We start from the raw sequence: 22,708 nt of genomic DNA, 5'->3' as shown, positions 1-22,708 counted from the left end.
AAGTGATGAAATAGGCCCTGTAAAATATCCAACCAGAAACCATTTATTTCCAAACTAATTTATTTCTCAGAGTCCAAAACCTTCTGTGACCCTAGCCCAGACGGAGATCCAGCTTCTTAAGCCTCAAACTCAAATTCAAAGTACTGCGGGTCGAAGTAGTGGATGCGGACATAACCGTCTTCCCCACCGCTGCTGTAGCTGAAAGAGACAGCCGGGGCCCAGTCAGATGCCTGCCCTGCGGGAGGCAGGCCTGGGGATGGTGGCTGGGGCAGAGGTGGGCAGACCAGAGCTGAGCCCAGCGCCCTTCACCGCACCGGGTTCTACCTTTTGCCATCAGGATGGAAGGCAACGCTGTTGATAGGTCCGAAGTGACCCTTGACTCTTCCGAATTCTTCTTCAAAGGCCAAATGGAAGAACCTGGAGGGGGGAGGTGTTGGGAAGAGACAATCATTCTTCATGTCCTTTCAAAACACATCAGGGCAGTAGGGGGTGGGGGGTGGGGAGGGGGTTCCCATCATGGCACAGTGGAAACAAATCCGACTAGGAACCATGAGGTTGTGGGTTCAATTCCTGGCCTTGCTCAGTGGGTTAAGGATCTGGCATTGCCATGAGCTGTGGTGTAGGTCGTAGACAAGGCTCAGATCCTGAGTTGCTGTGGCTGGGGCAACTCCAGGAACCTCCATATGCCTCAGGTACAGCTCTAAAAAGATAAAAAAAAAAAAAAAAGCATGTCAGAGGGGAGTCCCTGCTGTGGCACAGTGGGACTGGTGGCATCTCTGCAGCACCAGGACACAGGTTCCATCCCTGTCCCCGCACCCACATAGTGGGTTAAAGGATCCAGCATTGCCACAGCTGAGGCATAGGTTACAGCTATGGCTCAGATCTGATCCCTAGCCTGAGAACTCCCTATGGAGTGCCAAAAAAGAAAAAACGAAACAAATAAAACAAAACCCATGTTGGATGTACCATTCCCCAAACACAAACTATAAAGTGGGAAACTAGGATACAGAGAAATGATGAGCCTCTGTAGCTCAGCAGGTTAAGGATCCAGTGTTGTCGCTGCTGTGGCACGGATTTGATCCCTGGCCCAGAACTTCCACATGCAATGGTTGCAGCCAAAAAAGGGGAACATGAATGTGAACAAAATAAGACAAAGTTGGAGGAAGACTGGACCCAGACGTCTTCCTTGCTACGTGCTAGGCAGTGCTCTAAGCGCTTAACAACTATCGAGTCATTTATTTAATGTGCACGGTGGGCTTTTTTGGCCTTTTTTCTAGGGCCGCTCCCTCAGCATATGGAGGTTCCCAGGCTAGGGGTCTAATCGGAGCTGTAGCCGCTGGCCTACAACAGAGCCACAGCAATGCAGGATCCGAGCTGTGTCTGCAACCTACTAGTGTGCACAGTTTTATGACGTAAGTATATTATCATTGTCCCCTTTATACAGTCAAGGGTAATTGGGCACAGAGAATGACAACGATGTGCAGGGCTTAAGAGCAAGCCTGAGAGTGCATGGGCTTAACTGCTATGCTACACACTTGTCACAGGGGGGCTTCTCTCCCTGGCAGCCAATGAATTGAGGGACATCTTCTCAGTTATATGGTTTGTGTCTATCATGAAAGACACCTCAGGACATTTCAGTTTGGCAGAGCTCCTTTCCCCTTTACCTGGCCTCGAACTTGCCAATCCTGGTGGAGGTAGTGGTTACATCCATGGCTTCCTGACCACCGCCTAGCACCACCTGAAGGGAAGGAGACACTCTAGAGAGGCCCGAAGGGCAGGCAAGTCCATTTTCTGTTTTCCCCTCTCATCTCATAAGCCTTTAATGTCTCTCACATCAGACTGGGAAGATAGATATTTAGGATAAGGAACAAACAGAGCCTTCAGCCACCTCCTGCCCTGTCCCCTGGGCCTTCCCAATCATTCAGCCTTGTTGCTGCTCGGGGAATCTCCTCTCTGCCTGACACTATTTCACCCCAGAGTTCCTTTCCTAATTGGTAGACAAACACCTAGATCCTGGAAACATCCTGAGGCAGCAGCACGCAGGAGTGGGCGTGGGGTCCCCTTACATGGTCATAGTTGGGAGAGAGGGCAGCTGAGTTGACGGGACGTTCTGTGCGGAAAGTCTTCTGGTGTTCCAGGGTTGTGGAGTCAAAGAGCTAGAGAGAGAAGGCGGGGAGAAATCTGTAAGCGGCGGAACCTTCCTGGGGGTTGTGCAAGTGGAGAGCCACGAAGGAGGGGGCAGCCCCACTGGACCCCTTGCCCAGGCTCACCTTGGCTGTGTTGTCCTTGGATGCAGTGACAAACATGGTCATGTCCCGGGATAACTGGATGTCATTGATCTGCCGGGAGTGCTCCTTAACATTCACCAACACCTCTCCAGACTGCGGAAGCAGGAACAGTGAGGCTCTGACTAGCCAAAGCCCCGCCACCGCCACCAAGCCTCAGCCAGGGCTCCGTGCTTCGGGGGCAGGGGGGAGGTCTGGGTTGGACCTCAGTTTCCCCAAATCAACATTTACTCCCAAGTCCAAGCCTACATCCTAACCTGACCGAAGTGTACAGGTTTCATGAACACAGTAGTCCATCTAGGAAAACACACACTTAGTGCCCAATCTGTGGACCTATTAATTAACTGTCATGGACCAGCACAGCGGATTTTCACTTAATTGTTCTTCCAACAAGTATGTATTGAATGGCTACTATTTGCCAAGTACTGTGTTAAGCCCTTAACACCACCTATTTCTATTTCCGCTAAGCCTCTGAACAATCCTATGAAGGGGTTAACAGAATTTTTTTTTGGTCTTTTTGCCTTTTCTAGGGCCACTCCCTCGGTATGTGGAGGTTCCCAGACTAGGGGTCTAATCGGAGCTATAGCCACCAGCCTACCCCACAGCCACAGCAACATGGGATCCAAGCCGTGTATGCATCCCACACCACAGCTCACGGCAACACCGGACCATTAACCCACTGAGCAACGGCAGGGATCGAACCTGCAACCTCATGGTTCCTAGTCAGATTTTTTTTTTTGTCTTTTTGCTATTTCTTGGGCCACTTCTACAGCATATGGGAAGTTCCCAGGCTAGGGGTCTAATCGGAGCTGTAGCCGCCAGCCTACGCCAGCGCCACAGCAACACAGGATCCAAGCCATGTCTGCGACCTACACCACAGCTCACGGCAACACCGGATCATTAACCCACTGAGCAAGGGCAAGGATCGAACCCGCAACCTCACGGTTCCTAGTTGGATTCGTTAACCACTGTGCCACGACAGGAACTCCATTTAACGGAAATTTTAAAGGAAAAAATTACAGTTCAGAGAGGTGGTGTGACATGCTGGAAATCACGGAACCAGTAAGAGGCAGAGGTGGCCTTACAACAGGGTCTTGGTCACAGTTCACGAGAACCACGGCATTCTTTTCTTCTTTTTCAGCCTCGCCTGCAGCATATGGAAGCTCCCGGGCCAGGAATCCAATCTGAGCTGCAGCTACCACCTATGCCAGATCCTTAACCCACTGCACTGGGCCTGCAATGCCTAAACCTGGGCCAGGGATCAAATCCATGCCACCTCAGAGACAAATCCATGCACTGGGCCAGGAGTTTTTTTTTTTTTTTTAGGTCTTCTCAAAGGGCCATTTCATCTCCCGATTTTCCTTCCCACTAAACCACCTGATAGACTGTATAGTACAAAGAGTTTTGGAGTTTGCCTTTAAAAGTACTTCTCAGAGCTCCCACAGTGGCTTAGCAGGTTAGGAACCTGACATAGTGTCTGTGAGGATGTGGGTTTGATCCCTGGCCTCACTCAGTGGGTTAAGGATCTGGCGTTGCCACAAGCTATGGTATAGGTCACAGATGTGGCTCAGATCCAGCATTGCTATGGCTGTGGCACAGGCCTACAGCTGCAGCTCCACTTTGATCCCTAGCCAGGGAACTTCCACATGCCACAGGTACAGCCATAAAAAGGAAAAAAAAAAAAAAAAGTAATGATCTGTGCCTCAATTTCTCTATCTAGAAAACAAGATTATTAAACCCCCCCCAGGGTCGGAGTTCCCATTGTGGCTCAGCAGTAACGAACCCGACTAGGATCCATAAGGATTCGGGTTCAATCCCTGGCCTTGCTCAGTGGGTTGGGGATCCAGGGTTGCCGTGAGCTGTGGTGTAGGTCACAGACGCAACTCGAATCCCACATTGCTGTGGCTGTGGTGTAGGCCAGCGGCTACAGCTCCAATTTGACCCCTAGCCTGGGAACCTCCATATGCCGTGGGTGCAGCCCTAAAAAGAAAAAAAGAAAGAAAGAAAAAAAGAAAAAAAAAGACAAGTATTATGTCTGATCTTGGTTCCTTTTCCCTTCCTGCAGGTAGGCCTGGTACCTTAGTGGACCAGAGTCAGAGCTTGTTGAGTGACTGACTAATCTTTACATTCTTATATTGCAGGATTCCCCAGAATCCCAGGCACTCACATCAGAAATGTGAGCCAGGGAGTTCCCGTCGTGGCGCAGTGGTTAATGAATCCGACTAGGAACCATGAGGTTGCGGGTTCGGTCCCTGCCCTTGCTCAGTGGGTTAACGATCCGGCGTTGCCATGAGCTGTGGTGTAGGTTGCAGACGTGGCTCGGATCCCGCGTTGCTGTGGCTCTGGCGTAGGCTAGTGGCTACAGCTCCGATTGGACCCCTAGCCTGGGAACCTCCATATACCGCGGGAGCGGCCCTAGAAAAGACAAAAAAAAAAAAAAAAAAAGAAATGTGAGCCAGCCTGGCCTTTATCCTTTCCCTAACTCCCCATCTCATCAGTCGCCTGGAATGCCTCGTGACTGTCAGGTACTCCACATTCCTGCGGCGATTGCCTAGTTCATGTCTATTCTCCAAACTATAGCCTGTAAGAACTTTCTAAAGAGAAAACCTGATCATTCACAACAATTTGAAGATTCTCAACTGCTGAAGGGAAAAATCACAACTCCTTATCTCCTGACACGTCCTTCGCTTCCAGCTTGAAGCTCTATTTATTTATCTTCACGGTCTAATGTACATGCCACCTCTTCTGTGACAGAGGGCACTTTCTGTACTTGGCTGAGACCTCTATGGTGGCACAACTCACAATCTGACTTGTGTGAGCTATTTGTGCTTCTTCTTCTTCTTCTTTTTTTTTTTTTGCTTTTTAGGGCTGTACCTGTGGCATATGGAGGTTCCCAGGCTAGGGGTCAAATCAGAGCTGTAGCTACTGGCCTACACCACAGCCACAGAGCTGAGCTGCATCTGCTTCCTACACCACAGCTCACGGCAACATTGGATCCCCAACCACTGAGTGAGGCATGGGATTGAACCTGTACCCTTGTGGATAGTAGTCAGATTCATTTCCACTGCACCACAATGGCAACTCCCCTGATTTACTTCTTTGTCCTCAGAGCCTAGCATGGGGCCTAGCACTCAATAGTGGCAGGAAAATACTTAGCTGTGGTCATTACGAATATATCCTGAGTACTTGGTGACAGGTTTTTCTGAACACCTGCTATCATTCAATCTTGAAACATCTTACAGATGAACAGGCAAGTTATGTAATTTGCCCAAGATTACATACTTGGAGAGTGGTGACATCTGTGTATGAATCCAGCCCTCGCTCTACCCACTGGGCTTATAAGCTACTGCAGTGACAAAGTCAGCTCCCTAACCTGCCATGCTGCAAGAGGACTCCCATAGAGAATCATTCTGGGAGTTTCTGCTGTGGCTCAGCAGGTTAAGAACCAAATATAGTGTCCATGAGGATGCAGGTTCAATCCCAGGCCTCACTCAGTGGGTTAAGGATCCAGCGTTGCTGTGGCTGTGGAGGAGGCCTACAACTGCGCTCTGATGCGACCCCTAGCCTGGAAACTTCCTTATGCTGCAAGTGCAACCATTAAAAAAAAACAAAGAGAGAGAGAGAGAGAATCATTCCGATGGGCTTAGGGCCCACCCAGTCTCTTACCTTGGCACTATACTGGTTGAGCTCTCCACCCTCATGGCCCGCAATGATGCACTCTCCCAAGGGTCCCCAAACAGCACTGGTGATCTTGGAGTCATTGCAGGGGATCTTCATGTAAGGCTCGTTGCTGTCTGTGTGGGGCAGCAGCTGTCAGGCCCTGGGCTCTGGGGCCACATCCTTCACCCCAACCCTAGTCCTTAGCCCCAGTGCCGGCTCACCAATCTGGCTTGGGTCCCGGAGATCAAAGAAGCTCACGAAGCACTGGTAGCCCATCTGCTTGTCCGTGGAGAACATGATGATGTTGCCCCCAAAGTCAAAGCCACAGGTCCGAACTGCTGAGTTGGTCTTGAGGAGGGCCAACTGTTTCCCTGCGGATAGGCAGAGCCTGGGCTACCCCTTGCCCTCTGCCACTGAGGGGAGGACATTCCACCTGCCTGTCGTCACATCGAGCTGTTTCTCCTGTGCTGGTGACTCCCACCCCACCCGCTTCCTCACTGCTGTGCTTTGGCTCAAGTCTTTTTTTTTTTTTTTTTTTGCTATCTTAGAACCTCACCCGCAGCATATGGAGATTCCCAGGCTAGGTGTTGAATTGGAGCTACAGCTGCCGGCCTATACCACAGCCACAGCAACACGGGATCTGAGCTGTGTCTGTGACCTACACCACAGCTCACGGCAATGCCAGATCGTTAACCCACTAAGCAAGGCCAGGGATCAAACCTGGGTCCTCATGGATGCTAGTCAGGTTCGTTAACCACTGAGCCACAAAGGGAACTCCTGGCTCAAGTCTTTTAAGTTCTCTCCACAGTCCCCCCTCAGACACCCTGCCACGGTGGCACTCAGAGTGGACTGCATTATATGTCTCTGCCTCTGGATGTGCTCCTCCCCAGCAAAGACCTGCTCTAGCTCTCTCCGTGTCCACAGAAGAGAGTTAGTAAACCGAGCGGCTTAATAGGCTCCCTGTCTCCTGTCTGTTCCTCCAATGCTCCCCATTGCCACCTGGGTTTGTCAAACATGCTCTTCCCTGCTCAGGGACCTCACAGCGTGCGGAGTCCTACAGAACAAAGCCCCTGCTCCTGAGTTGGCATTCAAGGCCTGGTCTGGCCCAAGCCTGCCTCATCTCCACTGCTGTCTTCCATGTAGCAGAAATTCTTGCCCGATCAGATGACTTGGACATGACACTTGCCGTGCGTTCAGTCCTGACCTATTTCTCATCCTTCAAGCCCTGGCTCATATGACATTTACCATGGGAAACAGTCCCAGGCGGCTCCCATCCCCATTCCAGGCCGTCAGTTGCCCCACTCTGGCCTTCTGCAGTGCTCCTTGCTTTCTCTCACATGGTCTGTGTCTTACTGCAGGGCCTCTTTTCTCACCTGTCTCTTTTTCCCCAGACTAGGAACCATCTCTGGATTTACCTCTATTTCCCCAGAACCTGGTCACCTAAACCAGTATATCGTAGGTCCTCACTGCTGAAAAAGGATCCAGGCTTACCTGTTTCACAATCCCAGAGACGACAGCTGTTGTCAGCTGAGCCGGTGAGGACATGCTTGGTGTCCCCTGAAGAGGGTGTTAAGAAGCACGACAGAGCTCACCTGAACCCTTGTCCTCTTGGAAGGCCAACCTCCCAGACAGCCCCCTTCTTCTCTGATCTCAGAACATCATAACCTCCCCATCCAAAATGGAAACTTTCCTAAATGTTCTCCCAACCGATGAATGGACCAAAAAGTAGGAGGTAGGTATCATTCTCTAAACCCACAAGAGCATCTCAAACTCCCAACTCCAAGTCAGCTGCCTCTCTGCTGCTGGCTGACGCTGGGAGCATAGACAAGGATACAGTCAGCGTCCACACACCACACAGCGCCGGTATGGCCCATGTAGGTGCCCAGCCTCTCACCATTCACAGAGTACCATACATTGACAATCTGGAGGAATCAATGACAATGTGACAGCATGACAGGTGTCCCAGCAGAGCAATGGCCTCCTATTTTCCTTCAGGGGCCCCCAGCAGGCTCCAGCCAAGCCAGATTCTGCCCTCTCCTGCTCGTCTCTTGGGAAAGAGCAGGTGGCTGTTAAAAAAAGACCAACTCCTAGATTCTCCTCCTTCCCGCTGGGGAGTCTGAAGGCTTCCAAAAAGTCTCCATTTGCCACTATCCCAGTCCTTCCCCAGATTCCTAAACCCTCAGAAGAATAAAAGGTCAAGTTGAGTGCCAGCCTAAAAAGCAGCAACTTTGGTGCTCTGTCCCAATGGGAACAGGTGGTAGTAAGAAAGCCTGGGTTCCAGTCCCTGCTCTGCTACTCTCTCACTGTATTATCTCAAAATGAGTGCCTCTCCCCTCTGATCTTCGGTTTCCCCATCTGTAAAGTGGCCATGACAATAATGCCTTCTTCAAAGCATAGCTCTGTAGCTCTAACAAAATAATGTCTAAGCAATTTATAACATGAGTAACATTAACTAGGTACTCACACACACCAGGTATTGTGCTAAACTCCTTACCTGAATAATCCCCTTTAATCCTAAAGATAACACCATGAGAGAGGTACTATTGCCACCTACATTTTGTAAAAAAGGACACACTACATAGTGAATGCAGTCACGCTGCTCAGTCACACTGCTACTGAATGCAGGATTCAAACCAGGTCTGTTTGGTTTCAGAGCCTCCAGGTTAGTCACTAGAGTTAACCTCCTCCATATGGAGGTGCCTCAACAGGCAGTAATGTGAGGGGCTGTTTGCAGTCACTGACAGGGTAGGGCCCAAAAGAGCTGACTGAAATGACAGCAGGGACATCTTCACTAAGGCCACTGTGTCTCTAGCTGCTCAAGGATCAACTTTCCCCTTCTACAGGTGGTCTGTTCCCCTATTTTTGTAGAATAGCTTTCTTCCCCAGAATGGTCTCCTCCCCGCCCCCCGAGAGCTGACCCTCCTCCCCGTCCCCCTTCCACAATGGTATTTGCTTTTCTTCTCCCCGGCTACTCCTTCCTCCTACCAACAATTGAGTTTTTCTTCACTTCTCTCTCACCTAACCACGGGATGGTCTCTCTCTACTCAGAATGGGGCGCTCTTTGATTTCTACCTCGCGGCAAAACTGGCTAGTCTACCCTTCGACCCAGCAGAAGCAACTCGCCCCCTCCCAGGCTCCCTCTGTATGTCCCGCCGGCCCGCCCTCCGGCGGACGCTCACAGGGTCCTTGGCCACCGTGAAGAGGAGGTCTCCCTCGCGGTTGTACTTAATCTGCGTAATGGACCGCTCATGGCCCTGCAGCAGAATCGGCTTCTGTGGGGACAGGACGAGAGTGTCAGTGCCCAGAAGAGGCCCATGCCCCAGCCAGGACCCCCATGGAAACACCTCCAACTAAAGAGAACTCACCATACCGGCGAAAACGCTGGGAAGGCGGCAACGTGAGTAGAAGCGGAAGAGGGTTTGACGCCACTTCCGGATTACGGGTCTCCGCCCTTTCTTTCCCGGAAGTGCAGAGGGGCGGTGTTGCCATGGCGGCGACCCTGGGTAGGCGGCCCCGCCCTTCACTCGGCTTTCAGACCCTCTTCCGGAGCTCATCTCCTTCTCCATTTCCACCATCTAACCCGACCCCTGATGCAACCCCGAACCTGGGATCCTGGATCCATCTCCCCGGCTTCCCGGGGTCTGTCCTAGTGGCCAGACGCCGCGGAGCCTCCAAGAGGAAGAAGGGATTTGGGGGCGGGAGCTGGGGCTGGGTGGCTGAAGGAGGGTTGGACCTGTGTGGTGGGCCTGCGGGGGGAGGGGGTGTCACTCGCATCTCCATCCAGGGCAAGTGCTGGCGCTGGTGCTGGTGGCCGCTCTGTGGGGTGGCACACAGCCGCTGCTGAAGCGGGCCTCCTCCCGCCTGCAGCAGGTTCATGAGAGGACCTGGGTCCAGCAGTTGCTGCAGGAAATGAAGACCCTCTTCTTGAATACTGAGGTGCGTCTGTGAATGACCCGTCTCTTGGGGGTAGCCCATAAGAATTTGGTCTCTGGAGTCAGACACGTCTGGGTCAGAATCTGCATCCCACCACTTATTTGCTAGAAGCTCTTGGATGAGTCCTTTGTGGGCCCTGAGCCTCAATTTCATCATCTGTAAAATGGGAGTAATAATGGTAACCATCTTACTGGGCGGTTGTGAGGACTGAGTGAGGTCAGGCACATTAAAGCTCTGAGCGTTGGGCCTAGTAACTAATTAGGGCTCAAATCTGTGATTCTTTGAGCTGTATTATTAGTATTTTATTTTTTGCTTTTTTTGGGAGGGAGGGTGCTGCACCCATGGCATATGGAGGTTCCCAGGCTAGGGGTCTAATCAGAGCTGTAGCTGCTGGCCTACTCCACAGCCACAGCAATGCCAGATCCAAGCCATGTCTGCAACCTACACCACAGCTCATGGCAACGCTGGATCCTTAACCCACTGAGCAAGACCAGAGATTGAACCCACAGCCTCATGGTTACTAGTCAGATTTGTTTCCACTGCACTACAACAGGAACTCCTAAATATTATTAGTATTTTATTATGGTGATCCCTCCAACAGACCTTTCTTGGGGGAGGGCTTAGGGTTCAAATTGGCCTTGGGGAGGGAGGATAAGGAAGGATATAGAGAACTATTTCTGACCCCAAAGCTCCCTGTCTAGGCTAATGGGAAAGACAAGAAATAGACACAACTGCCTCTTAGGCTAAGGGCTTTAGGTGAGGTACAGATAAAGTGCATGAGTTCAGAGGATGGAGGCTGGAGGTAGGAGACTGGGGGAAGGCTTTAGGAAGGTAGGGACATTGGCACCCAGAGACTTGCAGAATGGGGAGGATAGGAACCAGCAGGGCTGAGAGGGAGGGCATTCAGGGCAAAGGCGTGGAACTCAGTGACTTTCCCTCTACCCTGGAAGGGTCCTTTTCAGAGGGTTTAGTCCCCAGGCTCTTATAGCCACCTCTCCATCCAAGGAAAACTGTATCTCCAAGTTCAAAGAAAGCAGCTAAGTTAATCACACTGACTGCAGTTTTCTTTTGTTTCCAGTACCTGATGCCATTTTTCCTCAACCAGTGTGGCTCCCTTCTCTACTACCTCACCTTGGCATCAACAGGTGGGTCTTTGGCTTAAAACTGCTATGTGGTAGTGGTGGAGGCTACTCAGGAGAGTCACTGTGGGGAGAGTATCTAAAATACCTTGTTGGAGCCTCCGTCATGGCTCAACAGTTAACAAACCCGACTAGCATCCATGAGGACGTGGGTTCGATCCCTGGCCTCGCTCAGTGGGTTAAGGATCTGGCATTGCTGTGAGCTGTGGTGTAGGTCACAGATGTGGCTCGGATCCCAAGTGGCTGTGGCTGTGGCCGGCAGCTGTAGCTCTGATTTGACTCCTAGCCTGGGAATTTCCATATGCTGTACTTGTGGCTTCTGAGGGAGCATGGAGTCAGAAGACCTGAGTTTGAATCCTGAGTTTTGCTGTGACTTCATCTGGAAAATGGAGTCATGAGATACCTATTTTATTTTATTTTATTTAGTTTCCTGTTGTTGCACAGCAGAAAGGAATCCGAGTAGTATGCATGAGGATGTGGGTTCTATCCCTGGCCTCTCTCAGTGGGTTGGGGATCTTTATTTTAATTTTATTTTGATACACCCATAGCATAGAGAAGTTCTTGGGGCAGGGAATGAACCCACACCACAGTAGTGACTTGAGTCACAGCAGTGACAATGCTGGATCCTTAACTCAGTCAGCCAGCAGGGAACTCCAAGATACCCTTATGAAAAGACTATCTTGATGATGTAATAAAAGTGTTTTGTATCTAGAAAGACTTTTTTTTTTTTTTTGCGTCTCAGAGATTCTTTTCATTCTCATCTCCCAGATCTGACCCTCGCGGTACCCATCAGTAACTCTCTGGCCATCGTCTTTACACTGATTGTTGGGAAGGCCCTTGGAGAAGATATTGGTGGAAAACGTAAGTCAGGCCACTGCAAGTTCAGGAAGCCACTACAGGGCTTTGACACCCCTGGGTAATTTTTTTCCATCTCCCATGTTCGGGTAAGGAGAGAATCATCCCCCATTGTACCCCTTTCCTCTGCAGCTCTCTTGTTTCCTTTGGCCATCAGAGTTTCCTTCCCCTGGATAGTCTGGGGACAGACCCTTTCTGAGCCCTTCCCTCAGACCTGAACCAACTCCTGCTGGTGTGGCTATTCTCAGAATCCCTCAATTTCTGCCCATTATCCCAGGAGCATTCACAGGCATGGTGCTCACCGCGGCAGGAATTACTCTCTGCATCACAAGCTCAGTGAACAAGACTCAGGGGCAATCGTCTACGCTTTGAGTGGGCCAAGGCCACCCTCCAGCTCTGCTGTCCAGGGAGCCCCTGGGCCAGGAGGTAGAGGCCATGAGCATGAGCATGCGGACTTAGCCCTCCCTCCCCTCCCCTCCCCCCACCCCATCCCAGCCTCAACTTCTTCATCTCTTGGGATAATAGCTACCTCATGGATCATAATAAGAGAACAAGACGAGTTTCTGTCTTGGTGCAGCAGAAACGAATCCGACTAGGAACCATGAGGTTGCGGGTTTGATCCCTGGCCTCGCTCAGTGGGTTAAGGGTCCAGCATTGCCGCGAGCTGTGGTGTAGGTTGCAGATGCGGCTTGGATCTGGCCTTGCTGTTGCTCTGGTGTAGGCTGGCAGCTGTAGCTTCGATTCGACTGACCCCTAGCCTGGGAACCTCCATATGCTGCAGGTGTGGCCCTAAAAAGCAAAAAAAAAAAAAAAAAAAAAAAAGAAAGAAAAAAGAAAAAAAAAGAGAGAGAACAAGAGTGAGAGGGTTTTGTAACTTTCAACTGCTGGGATTCAGCGCAAGAAACTTCACAATCACCTTCAGCAACCTTTTTGCCCCAGCAGCACTCTTGCTGTCATGTCAGGTCCCCAGATCTGACACTGTTACTATGGCCTGATCTGGACTGTCCCAGCAGCATGCTTGGTGGACTGCAGAATCCCAGCTGCAAGGAGAGCGCCAGCTATACTCTTTGAGCCAGAAATGCCAACGGGAGGCCTCCAGGCTCAGCCTTGGCTGGCTGAGGAGGAACTGAGGGGGAGGTGCACAAGAACGGCAGAATGTAGGAGGCAGATGTAGGAGTTCCCTTTGCGGCTCAGGGGAAACAAACCTGACTAGCATCCATGAGGGTTCAGGTTTAATCCCTGGCCTCACTCAGTGGGTTAAGGATCCGGCGTTGCCATGAGCTGTGGTGTAGGTCACAGACTTGGCTCCGATCCCGCGTTGCTGTGGCTGTGGCATTGGTCAGCAGCTGCAGCTCTGACTCGACCCTTAGCCTGGGCACTTCTGTGTGCCTAAAACAACAACAAAAAGGACAGCAGATGTAGGGGAAGGGGAGCTGGCTCTTAGTCTTGCCTGTCCCTGAGGTAGGTGGAAATCCTCAACTGCTGTCCCCCTCAAACAGATAAACAACTGTGAGTCCCCACACTGCCTGACTCCAGCATGTGGCACAACGCTGGCAAGCAGTTGTCTGTAATAAATCTGCAGGAAACAGGTGGAGGATAGTAAGTATTCTTTTATTGTGACAGACCTGCTCCAAGGTTGTGGTCTCTCCCCCAAGCTCAGTTGTCCAAAGACCCTCATAAGGAAATGGCCTCTGTGGCTGGGGCCGCTCTGCTCAGAGAGGAAAGGAAGACTGGGCTGTGGGTTTAGGAGCAGGAGCGGGACCGAGAGGCTGCGGCGTACCCTGTGAGCCCAGGGAGGCGCTGGTTCCTCGAGAACAGGCTGCTGGCGATGGAGGATAAAAGTTGGCTGCAGCGTGGAGGTCCCTAGTTCCTGGCTGGAGCTACTGGCTCTCAGGATGGCAGAACAGGAGCTGAGGCTGGGATAGCTGCCCCCACCCCAGGCTGGTTTGCTGGGAACAGGGCCTCTTCCACTGTCTGTGCTGCCCTCTGGAGGAGGCAGGAGGCCATACAGAATGGAGCCATTAGCCACCCTGTGCCCCCTCTCCAGCCCTCAGCCTCAGCCTGGAGTTTCCCCGACCCCAGGAAAGGAAGAGACTAGAAATTAAGATCTGCCCTCTCACTTAACAAGGTGGGAAGTCCAGCTCAGGGAGGAGATCTGCTCACAGTCACGAGGGAGAACTGTTTCTGGGACCCAGGGCTGCGGGTTTCCAGCTCAGAACCCCTGTCCCAACACGCGGCCTCCAGCCCCAGCCCACCTGATCCAAGGGCTCCTCTGCCTGGGTGTTTTCATCATTTGCCACTTCCTGGGCCCCTGCTGTCTCCTTCCTCGGGTGGGGAGCCCTGTACACTCCCTTGACTCCTATGCAGGAGGCAACGAGTCGAGCTCAGGCTGAAGAGCCCTCAGCATTCTTTCCCTTGACCTTCTCTGCCAGCCCCCTTCCCTCCCCCAGCCTAGCTCCACATTCCTCGTGGCCTCGGAGGGTGGCACGTTAGTTCACAGGCAGGCCTTTGGCCCCCATCCCCATCTGTTCCAAATCCTACCCCTGAAATGTCATTGCTTTGAGTTTCCATGTGCTGCTCTTCCTAAGGCTAGTCCCTGTGAAGAGACAAGGGATTGGCTATGCACATGGGGGAGCAGGGAACAATTGTGCTGAGGTTGGGACCAGCTTTGAACCTGGGCATTGTGTCCCTAAGGACCTCCCCCCACAATTGCACGGACCATCCTGTGTCATTGTCAGGGGTTGGCTGAGAAGCTCTTAGATTCTGGAGTCTCCTCACCTGATGGAAATGAGAGAGTAGGGAGCCTGCTTCTTGGCTGAATAGCCTGCTGGGGTCTGGCATGGAAAGCACATGGCTTAACTTGTCTGGCTGCCTTTGGAGAGGACTGGGTCACCTGTGTTGTGTGGCCAGCGGTGCTGGTTGTTCTTCCCTTCTCTGTTCCTGGGCTGGGTTTGAACGCTGCTGGTGCCTGTGGGAGCGTGCGAGAGGAGATGCTGTCCATTTGCATAACCTGTGTCCTCCCTCCCTGCTCGCTCTGCCACCAGGCTGCCTTATCCAGGGACACAGCAGATGGTGCCTGGTATTCTAGATGCCCAGTGAAATCAGGCCATGTCCCCCTATCTATCCAGGGCTCAGGCCTGGGTTAAGATGGGAAGCTGATAAGCATCCGTGGACCCTACTATGCCAGATATCCTGGTTCTCTGTCCTGGCATCCAACCTGGAGAGAAGGCGTTAGGTCCAGGAGTTCCCGTTATGGCTCAGCAGTAATGAACCCGACTAGTATCCATGAGGCAGCAGGTTCAATCCTTGGCTCTCGTCAGTGGGTTAAGGATCCAGCGTTGCCACGAGCAGCAGTGTAGGTCACAGACATGGCTTGGATCTGGCATTGCTGTGGCTGTGGTGTAGGCCAGCAGCTGCAGCACTGATTTGACCCCTAGCCTGGGAACTTCTATATGCCCCCCCCCAAAAAAAAAGAAGGCATTAAGTCCAGCAAGTCAGAGTCTTAAAGATCTTCATAGAGCTCAGATGAGCTGGCTTCAGGCCAGGTTCTGGTCTGGCCCCTGTCAATAACTGTGTTACCCTGAACAAACCACTTCAGTTCTCTGAACTTCAGCCTCTCCTCTGGAAAATGGGAATAATAATCTGTTTCAGGAGATTATTGAGAGGATATATAAGGTCAGAGCCTAAGCTGGAGGAGGTCTCAGCTAGTCTCCCCTTTCTTTCCCACCCCCACAACCCCCTGTGTCACCTACCCTCTGCTTGTGGGCCCTGGACTTTGGGTCTGGGGGATGCCTGCAATGACAAACGAGAAGGCTTGTGGTAGGCAGAGCAGGACATGGAATTGGGGGGCTTCCTCTGCTCTAACCTGCTTCCCCTCCACCTCAGTATACATACCAGCGGTCCCTGGGCAGTGAGGGGCTAGGTACCAGCAGTTCCAGATACGGGAGGGCCTTGAATTCATCCTCTCCGACGGCCACGTAGTAATGGCCACTCACCAGAGCCTCCGGTGCTGACAGTGGGAGCCCCTCCAGGGTGCAGAGTCTGGGAGAGAGAGGTGAGCAGACAAGGGCCAGTGAACAAGATGCATCTTCATAGTCAGCAGACTGTGAGGGGTGGGTACAGCTATTCCAAGGTACCCTTTGGCCACTGGCCCTCTGGGCACCTGGGCTGCTCACCCGGGCTCTGCCCTGGCTCTGACAGCTGGGGGGGTGGGGGCTTCCCTGTGGCAGAGAAAGAATTCTCATTTGGGGAAACATGCCTTCCTTGGGCCTTTTCATCCTCAAGGACAGTCAAAACCAATAGGGAGGTTCCCTTTGGGGACTTGAGGGTCTCCCCGCTCCCCAGACTCACTTGCACACAGCCCCGCTCTGTAATTTCACCTTCTCGGTCAGGAGCTTCAACACTGCTTCCCAGTCCTCGCTGGCCGTCTGGGACAGCTTCAGGCTACACGGGGGACTTAACAGGTCTCCATTCCTGAACACACTGGGATAAAAGCAGCTTGGTAAGGGGAAGGGCCCCTAGAACTCCTTCGGTGTGAGCAGAGGGTGGCACGGGGGCCAGAAGATGGCCCAAGAATCAGTGCCCTGGTCCATTTTCACCCAGCAAGCGTGTTGGACTTGTTATAGCCCCACCAGTCACCAGAGGCTCCTGGGACAAATCCACCCACATTTGCTTGGTCTCGCTGAAACGAAAATCTATGCTCTGCTCCCCAGCAGGGCACTCACTGGATATAGCAGGGGGAACCTGCAGGTAGCTGCCGGCCAAGGGCCCCATCACACGGCTCGTGAGTCACGGGAGGACCCTGAAATCCAAGTCAGGAGAGAGCTGAGGTCTCGGGATAGGGATAGGTCCTTCCAAGGTGGGTGGGGTGAAGGAAAGGAACCTGCCTGGGGTAGAAGAGGGGGCAAGAAGGTGTGGTCACACCTTTCACCACAGGGTGCTTCTACTTCCCCTAAGTCTTAGTCTTAACCCTCTCCCGCTCCTCTGTTTTAAGCTTCCTCTCTCCTTTGAGGACCACAGCCTGGAGATAAAGTAAAATGTTGGGAAAGGAGCACGGCATAGTGTCTTGCAGTGCTGCATCCCGAGAAGGCAGCAGCTGGCTCCAGAGGAGGTGTGCAGAGTGGCAGATCCTGCGGCTTCCAGGCCCCCTGACTTCCCAGACCAAACTGGGGGCAATCCCTGGAGGGGCGGGAGGACTGGGCAGGGGGCGGCCTGCCCCAGGACTCACTGGTGGTCTGCTGCTCGTCCCACCTGGATCCTTCCTCCCAGGGGATAAATAGCTGAAAGGACAGACAGATCACAGGTCATCTCGGAGAGCCTGGTTTTGTTTTTTTTTGTTTGTTTTTTTTTTTTTGTCTTTTTGCCTTTTCTAGGGCCGCTCCTGCGGCACATGGAGGTTCCCAAACTAGGGGTCTAATCAGAGCTGTAGCCTTCGGCCTATGCCAGAGCCACAGAAAGGCAGGATCCGAGCCGCGTTTGCAACCTACACCACAGCTCACGGCAACGCCGGATCCTTAGCCCACTGAGCAAGGCCAGGGATTGAACCCACAACCTCATGGTTTCTAGTCGGATTCGTTAACCACTGAGCCACGACGGGAACCATCTCGGAGAGCCTGGGATCGCAACAACCAAGCAGCTACCAGAGTGCAGGGCTGGGGTCCAGCTTACCAGGTCTGCCTTCCAAGTGGAATAGTCTCAGTCAGCAATCCAGAAACAGATGCTGACACTTGTTTTATTTATTTATTTATTTATTTATTTATTTATTTATTTATTTATTTATTTATTTATTTATTGTCTTTTTAGGGCTGCACCTGTGGCATATGGAGGTTTCCAGGCTAGGGGTCAAATCGGAGCTACAGCAACGGGCCTACGCCACAGCCACAGCCCAGATCCAAGCCGTGTCTGCAATCTATGCCACATCTCATGGCAATGCCAGATCTTTAACTCACTGAGAAAGGCCAGGGATCAAACCCGCAACCTCATGGTTCCTAGTTGGATTTGTTTCTGCTGAGTCAGACGGGAACTCCAGATGCTGACACTTGAACCTGCCTTAGGCCCTGTATCAGGCTGAACATCCAGACTGGGATCTTAGACAACAAACCACAACATTAAAGGTTGAGACCCTACTGTCTCAAATTTCCGCATTCATGAGGTGTGGGTGGTTTTATCTCATTTTGTGTGAGACTGAGAGTAACTTCAGTGACTCACCTAAGTGACACGGAAATGACAGAGCCCAGATTCTAAGTCTGTCTAGCTCCCAACTCCATGCTCCTTCCATTACAGTGAGCAATGTCAGCTGAAAGCCGAGGAAGACCCTGGAAGCCAGATCTGGGTTGGAAGCTCAGTCGTTCAGATTGTTCTCCCATCTTGGAAGGCACAGCCCCACCCTGTAAAGGGTGATCCCAGCCTAAATGGAGAGTAGTTGGTGTCTAAATGCAGCAAGGAGGAAGTGCTGGATGGATTAGAGTATTTGGTGGTGCTGGTGATGGGGGCAGAGGATCCAGTTAAGAAGAGCCTTTGGAAAAAGGGGCTCAACCAGTGGGAGTGTTCCTCTTCCCACCGGCATGAACATCAGTGTCACTCTGACTTGAACCATGGGTCCACTTTTGTTACTTGTATACTCTCAGGCAGGTTATTTCACTATCTTGATTTCCCCTTGCAAAGAACGGGGATAAGACCACCCCTTCATGGGGTTGCCATACTCCACAAGACACAGTTGTTTTGTTTTTTGTTTTCTTTTAAATTAATTCATTAATTTCGTCTTTTTGCCTTTTCTAGGGCTACTCCCGTGGCATAGGGAGATTCCCAGGCTAGGGGTCTAATTGGAGCTGTAGCCGCCAGCCTACACCACAGCCACAGCAACGAGGGATCCGAGCTGTGTCTGCAACCTACACCACAGCTCACTGCAACGCCAGATCCTCAACCCACTGAGCAAGGCCAGGGATCGAACCCTCAACCTCATGGTTCCTAGTCGAATTTGTAAACCACTGTGCCACGACGGGAACTCCCAAGACACACAATTATGTACTGAATACATGCTGTTGCTATTGCTGTTACCTCCCTCCCCAGCCTCTCCCAGCCCACTCACGGGAGTTTGCGGAATTGTTCAAAACCAGCAGCCACATAATGCCCTCCGTTCTGCAGGTCTGCCAGGCTGGTGACAGGGTGGCCATGATAAGGCGTGTAGAGAGCCCGCACAGCCAGTGGGGCCTGCACAGCTGTTGTCACCTCACAGAAGAGGCTCTCCAGGGTGGGGAAGCGGTGTTGAGTCACCACTAGCTGGTGGCCTGGGGAGAAGGGGTCCCCGTTCCGGTACACCACTACCCTCTTGGCTGCTGCCCTGCCACCGGCCATAGTGTGTCTCCTTGGCTAGAGACGCCGAGCTGTTGCCAGGCAACTAAGGCAGGGCTGGGAGCAGCGCTCATCAGAGGTGGAGTCCTGCCCTCTCACCCAGAAAGGCAGGGAGAGCCTCCACAGGAGCGTGTGTCTGCAGTCAGGGTCTCATGCATTCTGCTCTTGGCAGGGCCTCACAAGAGTTGGACAAATCTGATGACTATATACGAAGGAAGAGCCAGGGGCGCAGTGAGAGAGGCAGTGGCAGAGATCACACTGAAACACCCATGTCCCATACTGGGAGGTGGGAGGGATTCTCAGAGCCTGCCTGCCACTCTGTAGCCCAGAGGGCTAAGCTTAAAGGAAGATTAGCTTTGGGGGCTGTTCCCCAAAGATAGCTAGTCTGCTCCTGGGCTGTGGCTCCCAGCCAGCTCTGGGGAAGATGCCTCATGTCAGCAGGAAGCAAACAAGAGGGCCCAGAGTCTCTTAACCAGAGGCAGAAATGAATGCAACCAGGCTCAGAAGCTAAGGAAAACCTTTATTCTCCATCAGGCCTGCCAACTTCACTCACCCCAGGTACCTCCCTGTCCCAAAATTTGGATTGAGCCACAGGCTGAGGATAAGAGCATCCTCCTCCTTCCATTCCCCCCGCGGGTGCCAGCCCTGTGCTCTAGCTTCTCTTTGCCTCATTACCTCCCAATGGCCAGGGGCAGGGGCAGGAGGCAGAGCTGGTACCAGGGAGTTAGGATGAGGTCCTGTCTCCCTCGTTGCCCTTTCACAGCATCCCCCTTTGAAACCTGGTCCTCCCTGGTTCTGTAGGGTCTAGCCTGGTGGTCCTGTTTTCCACGGCCTGCCCCTCCAGTGGTCCTCTGCTGTGTGGTCTGACCCTGTGGAAGACAGTTTCTCAGGTGGCCTTGATCTCCACGGTACAGTCTTCTGGGTTTTCCACCCTTCATGACTAGATTCATTGGAGGTCCTATCTCTGGAGCTTTTATCACTGGAGGTCTGGCTCTTGGGTGGTTTATTCTTCCAGAGATCCAGGCCACCATGCTCTGCCAAAGACCCATCCCAGATGACGTGGTCCTCTGAGAGGCCCAACTCTCGTGGTCTAGTTTTTTGGCCATCAGGCTTTTTTTGGTCTGGCCCTCTGGGAGACTTGTCTTCAATGTCTGGGTCCTCGCAGAGTGTGGGCAGCTGTGTCCTGGCTTTTCCAGAATAGTAGCCCCTAGGTTTGAGGCCTTTGGGGGTCTGGTTCTCTAGAAGTTCTGTTAGTTGCAGGCAGGTCCCTCCAAAGATCTGTTCCCCAGCGTCTGGCTCTTTGCTGAACCTCTTCCCTACGGCCTGGTTATCTAATGGTGTGGGCAGCTGTGGTCCGGTCCGCCTGTAGCATGAGTCCCTGTACTTGGCCCCAGCAGTGGTTTTGTCTGTAGTGGCCAGTCTTTCTGGGGATCTGTGGGGCTGTGATTTGAGTCTCCAGCAGGAGTCATCCACATGGTCTTGCTCTCCAGTGGGCCTGGCTCTAGAGGAATGGTCTTCCAGTGGTGGGACTGGTTGTGACTCTCCTTTCTCACAGCCCTGACCCCCATGGTCTGGGCACATGCAGGGTTGGTCTCTGGTCTGATTCACCTCTGAAGAGTTCAGTGTTTGTTTGAGAATCAGGTACTGTTGAGGAGGAGAACAGACACTGTATCAGGCAGGCCTGCTTGGGTCTGGCAAGAGGCTTTTCCCCAACCCCACCCTTGGCCCTAAATGTGCAGAAAGGCCTTCAAGTTAGTGCCTACCTCCTTACGGCTATTGATGGCCTGCTGTAACCACAGCAGCTCCATGGCCAAGTGGCTGCGCTGATACTGGAGCTCCTGGAGCTCAGTCTGGCTGTGGGACAGTCCTGGATCTGCAGCTTCTGTGAAGGAGGAAAGAATGAAGGGAGAAAGGTTTGAGAGGCAGACACTGGGCACTGGCCTAGCATTAGACCCTGGCATCCTCCCCCTGCCTACCCATGAGTTGCTCCCAACAGGGCAGAGGGAAGACAGAAAGGAACGCAGCTTATCTACACAAGCTTTTCACTTTTCAGATGGCAACGCTGAAGTCCAGAGAGGGTCAGGGGGTTGCCCTGATCTAGGCAGAGTGGTACCTGGATTCTCCATCCTTGACATGTCTCTGGTCTCCCCTTGACTCAGTTTCCTGGTCTTCGTGCTCTGCTCATTCTGAGGCCATGGGCTTTCATCTCTGCAGGGAAAACTGCCTGAGTTTGCTGAGCTCTCTCCAGACTTCTTCAGTATCATCCCCTCCCAGATGGCCTCTTTCTCAGGCTCTTTACAGGGGAAGCGGCTCCACAGTTCCTGCTCTGGATCTGGTACTCTTTCTCCAGCTTTCCAGGTCTGATGGGATTTTGCCTTCTGAGAAATCAGAGAAGTATGAGAGTCCCAAGGCCAAATCCTCCAAGTACCAGGATACCATGATTTAACATGCAAATTGGTGAGGACTGAGGACTGGGCTGTGAGGTGTGTCTGCTGCCTTCCCCATTGAGAAAAGCTTAGCTGGAAGGGTAGATTCTGCCATTCCCTTGAATCCTCTGCCCAGGTCCCTCCTTCCCCTTCCTTCTGCCTCCAGGGTATGTATTACCTTTGGGAGAAATTGAGGCCTGGGAATCCAGCCCCTGGTCCACTGAAGTGTGCCCAGATCACCCTCGATCTCTTGTACAACAGCCTCATACTCAGCTCGAAGACTCTGGAACTGGCGTCGGACCAAGAAGCCCCGGACGCAGCCCTGGTGTGGAGAACGTGGGGAAAGAAAAACCCTTATCACTGCAACATGGGGGCGTCTTGGGGGATATTTCCCGAGGGATCATCCAGCCCCTCGGGGAAAGTACGGAGAGGTGACGCTGTGCTCTGCAGCTCCGGGGATTCGAAGGAATGCGCTAGACTCGAACAAACTCTTCCACTGATGGTCCTTCCCGCCATTTCCCCGATTCCCGCAGAAGAGTGGGGGGGGGGAGTGGGGGGCGCGTGAGGGTCCTTGGGTCCCAGCATTCCTTCAGGCCATCGGGGTGGGTTAATAGTTTCAGAGGTGAGCATGCGGGTAGGTTACTAAACGTGACAGGTTCATCTCGTCTGAGAGCCCATGGGGGAGATAATCCTAAATACCCCGACCCGCCCAGCACCTGCAGTGTTGTCACCTTCCGAACCAACCGCTCTCGCTCCATCCGGGCGCCAACTGACCCGCCCGGCGCCTGCGCACTGCGTCACCCGTCCGCGCCGCGGGCTGGGCGAGCAGATCCCGCCCCGCCGTCTCCACGGCAACCTTCCTGCGCTCTCTTGGGTTGGGAGTGGTCCTGCTGCGGTCCCAAACTCCCACTTCCAGAACTGCACAGGGAAGTGTAATCCCGCCCAATCCCCCAGCAGGATCTTCTAGATCGGAAGGGTGTTGCGTAGGGGCCTCCCCACGGGAGGTGAGGCCTAGCCGCCCCTGCCGAGTAAAGGCGCAATGAGCGGAAGGAGAACAAGG

At 52.7% G+C, this 22,708-nt stretch overlaps 4 protein-coding genes across 9 annotated transcripts; 1 reads left to right on the top strand and 3 right to left on the bottom strand.

Moving 5' to 3' along the window:
• Nucleotides 1-42: 42 nt before the first annotated feature.
• Nucleotides 43-9,526, bottom strand: EIF3I (eukaryotic translation initiation factor 3 subunit I). Its single transcript, XM_047793049.1, has 11 exons — nt 9,311-9,526; nt 9,125-9,217; nt 7,780-7,867; nt 7,437-7,502; nt 6,167-6,316; nt 5,952-6,079; nt 2,271-2,381; nt 2,067-2,156; nt 1,665-1,738; nt 325-417; nt 43-198 (listed from the first exon to the last, which is right to left on the bottom strand). Exons 1-11 carry the CDS (start codon nt 9,518-9,520, stop codon nt 117-119), a joined length of 1,185 nt encoding a protein of 394 aa, XP_047649005.1. The 5' UTR covers nt 9,521-9,526; the 3' UTR covers nt 43-116.
• TMEM234 (transmembrane protein 234) lies at nt 9,373-18,610 on the top strand. 4 transcript variants are annotated; one of them, XM_047793058.1, is made up of 6 exons: nt 9,373-9,448; nt 9,730-9,881; nt 10,957-11,023; nt 11,786-11,878; nt 12,150-12,208; nt 12,886-13,136. In XM_047793058.1, the coding sequence occupies exons 1-6, from the start codon at nt 9,433-9,435 to the stop codon at nt 13,000-13,002; spliced, it is 504 nt and encodes a 167-aa protein (XP_047649014.1). In that variant the 5' UTR covers nt 9,373-9,432; the 3' UTR covers nt 13,003-13,136. The 4 variants fall into 4 exon arrangements, with proteins under 4 accessions (XP_047649014.1, XP_047649012.1, XP_047649011.1 ...); XM_047793056.1 differs by lacking the exons at nt 12,150-12,208; nt 12,886-13,136 and adding an exon at nt 18,155-18,610; XM_047793055.1 differs by lacking the exon at nt 12,886-13,136 and having other exon boundaries at nt 12,150-12,507.
• Nucleotides 13,618-19,684, bottom strand: DCDC2B (doublecortin domain containing 2B). 2 transcript variants are annotated; one of them, XM_047793050.1, is made up of 9 exons: nt 18,960-19,678; nt 17,100-17,151; nt 16,597-16,673; nt 16,223-16,354; nt 15,767-15,913; nt 15,625-15,664; nt 14,651-14,840; nt 14,128-14,231; nt 13,618-13,858 (listed from the first exon to the last, which is right to left on the bottom strand). In XM_047793050.1, exons 1-9 carry the CDS (start codon nt 19,223-19,225, stop codon nt 13,763-13,765), a joined length of 1,104 nt encoding a protein of 367 aa, XP_047649006.1. In that variant the 5' UTR covers nt 19,226-19,678; the 3' UTR covers nt 13,618-13,762. The 2 variants fall into 2 exon arrangements, with proteins under 2 accessions (XP_047649006.1, XP_047649007.1); XM_047793051.1 differs by lacking the exon at nt 13,618-13,858 and having other exon boundaries at nt 14,106-14,468; nt 18,960-19,684.
• Nucleotides 19,685-19,722: 38 nt separating this feature from the next.
• On the bottom strand, nt 19,723-22,599 carry IQCC (IQ motif containing C). 2 transcript variants are annotated; one of them, XM_047793046.1, is made up of 5 exons: nt 22,365-22,599; nt 21,827-21,970; nt 21,336-21,600; nt 20,986-21,104; nt 19,723-20,866 (listed from the first exon to the last, which is right to left on the bottom strand). In XM_047793046.1, exons 1-5 carry the CDS (start codon nt 22,404-22,406, stop codon nt 20,027-20,029), a joined length of 1,410 nt encoding a protein of 469 aa, XP_047649002.1. In that variant the 5' UTR covers nt 22,407-22,599; the 3' UTR covers nt 19,723-20,026. The 2 variants fall into 2 exon arrangements, with proteins under 2 accessions (XP_047649002.1, XP_047649004.1); XM_047793048.1 differs by having other exon boundaries at nt 22,380-22,599.
• Nucleotides 22,600-22,708: the final 109 nt, after the last annotated feature.

This window comes from Phacochoerus africanus, chromosome 8, assembly GCF_016906955.1.
Source record: "Phacochoerus africanus isolate WHEZ1 chromosome 8, ROS_Pafr_v1, whole genome shotgun sequence".
Classification (NCBI taxonomy): domain Eukaryota; kingdom Metazoa; phylum Chordata; class Mammalia; order Artiodactyla; family Suidae; genus Phacochoerus; species Phacochoerus africanus.
The sequence above is the reverse complement of the archived record's forward strand: the minus strand, read 5'-3'. Positions and strand labels throughout refer to the sequence as shown.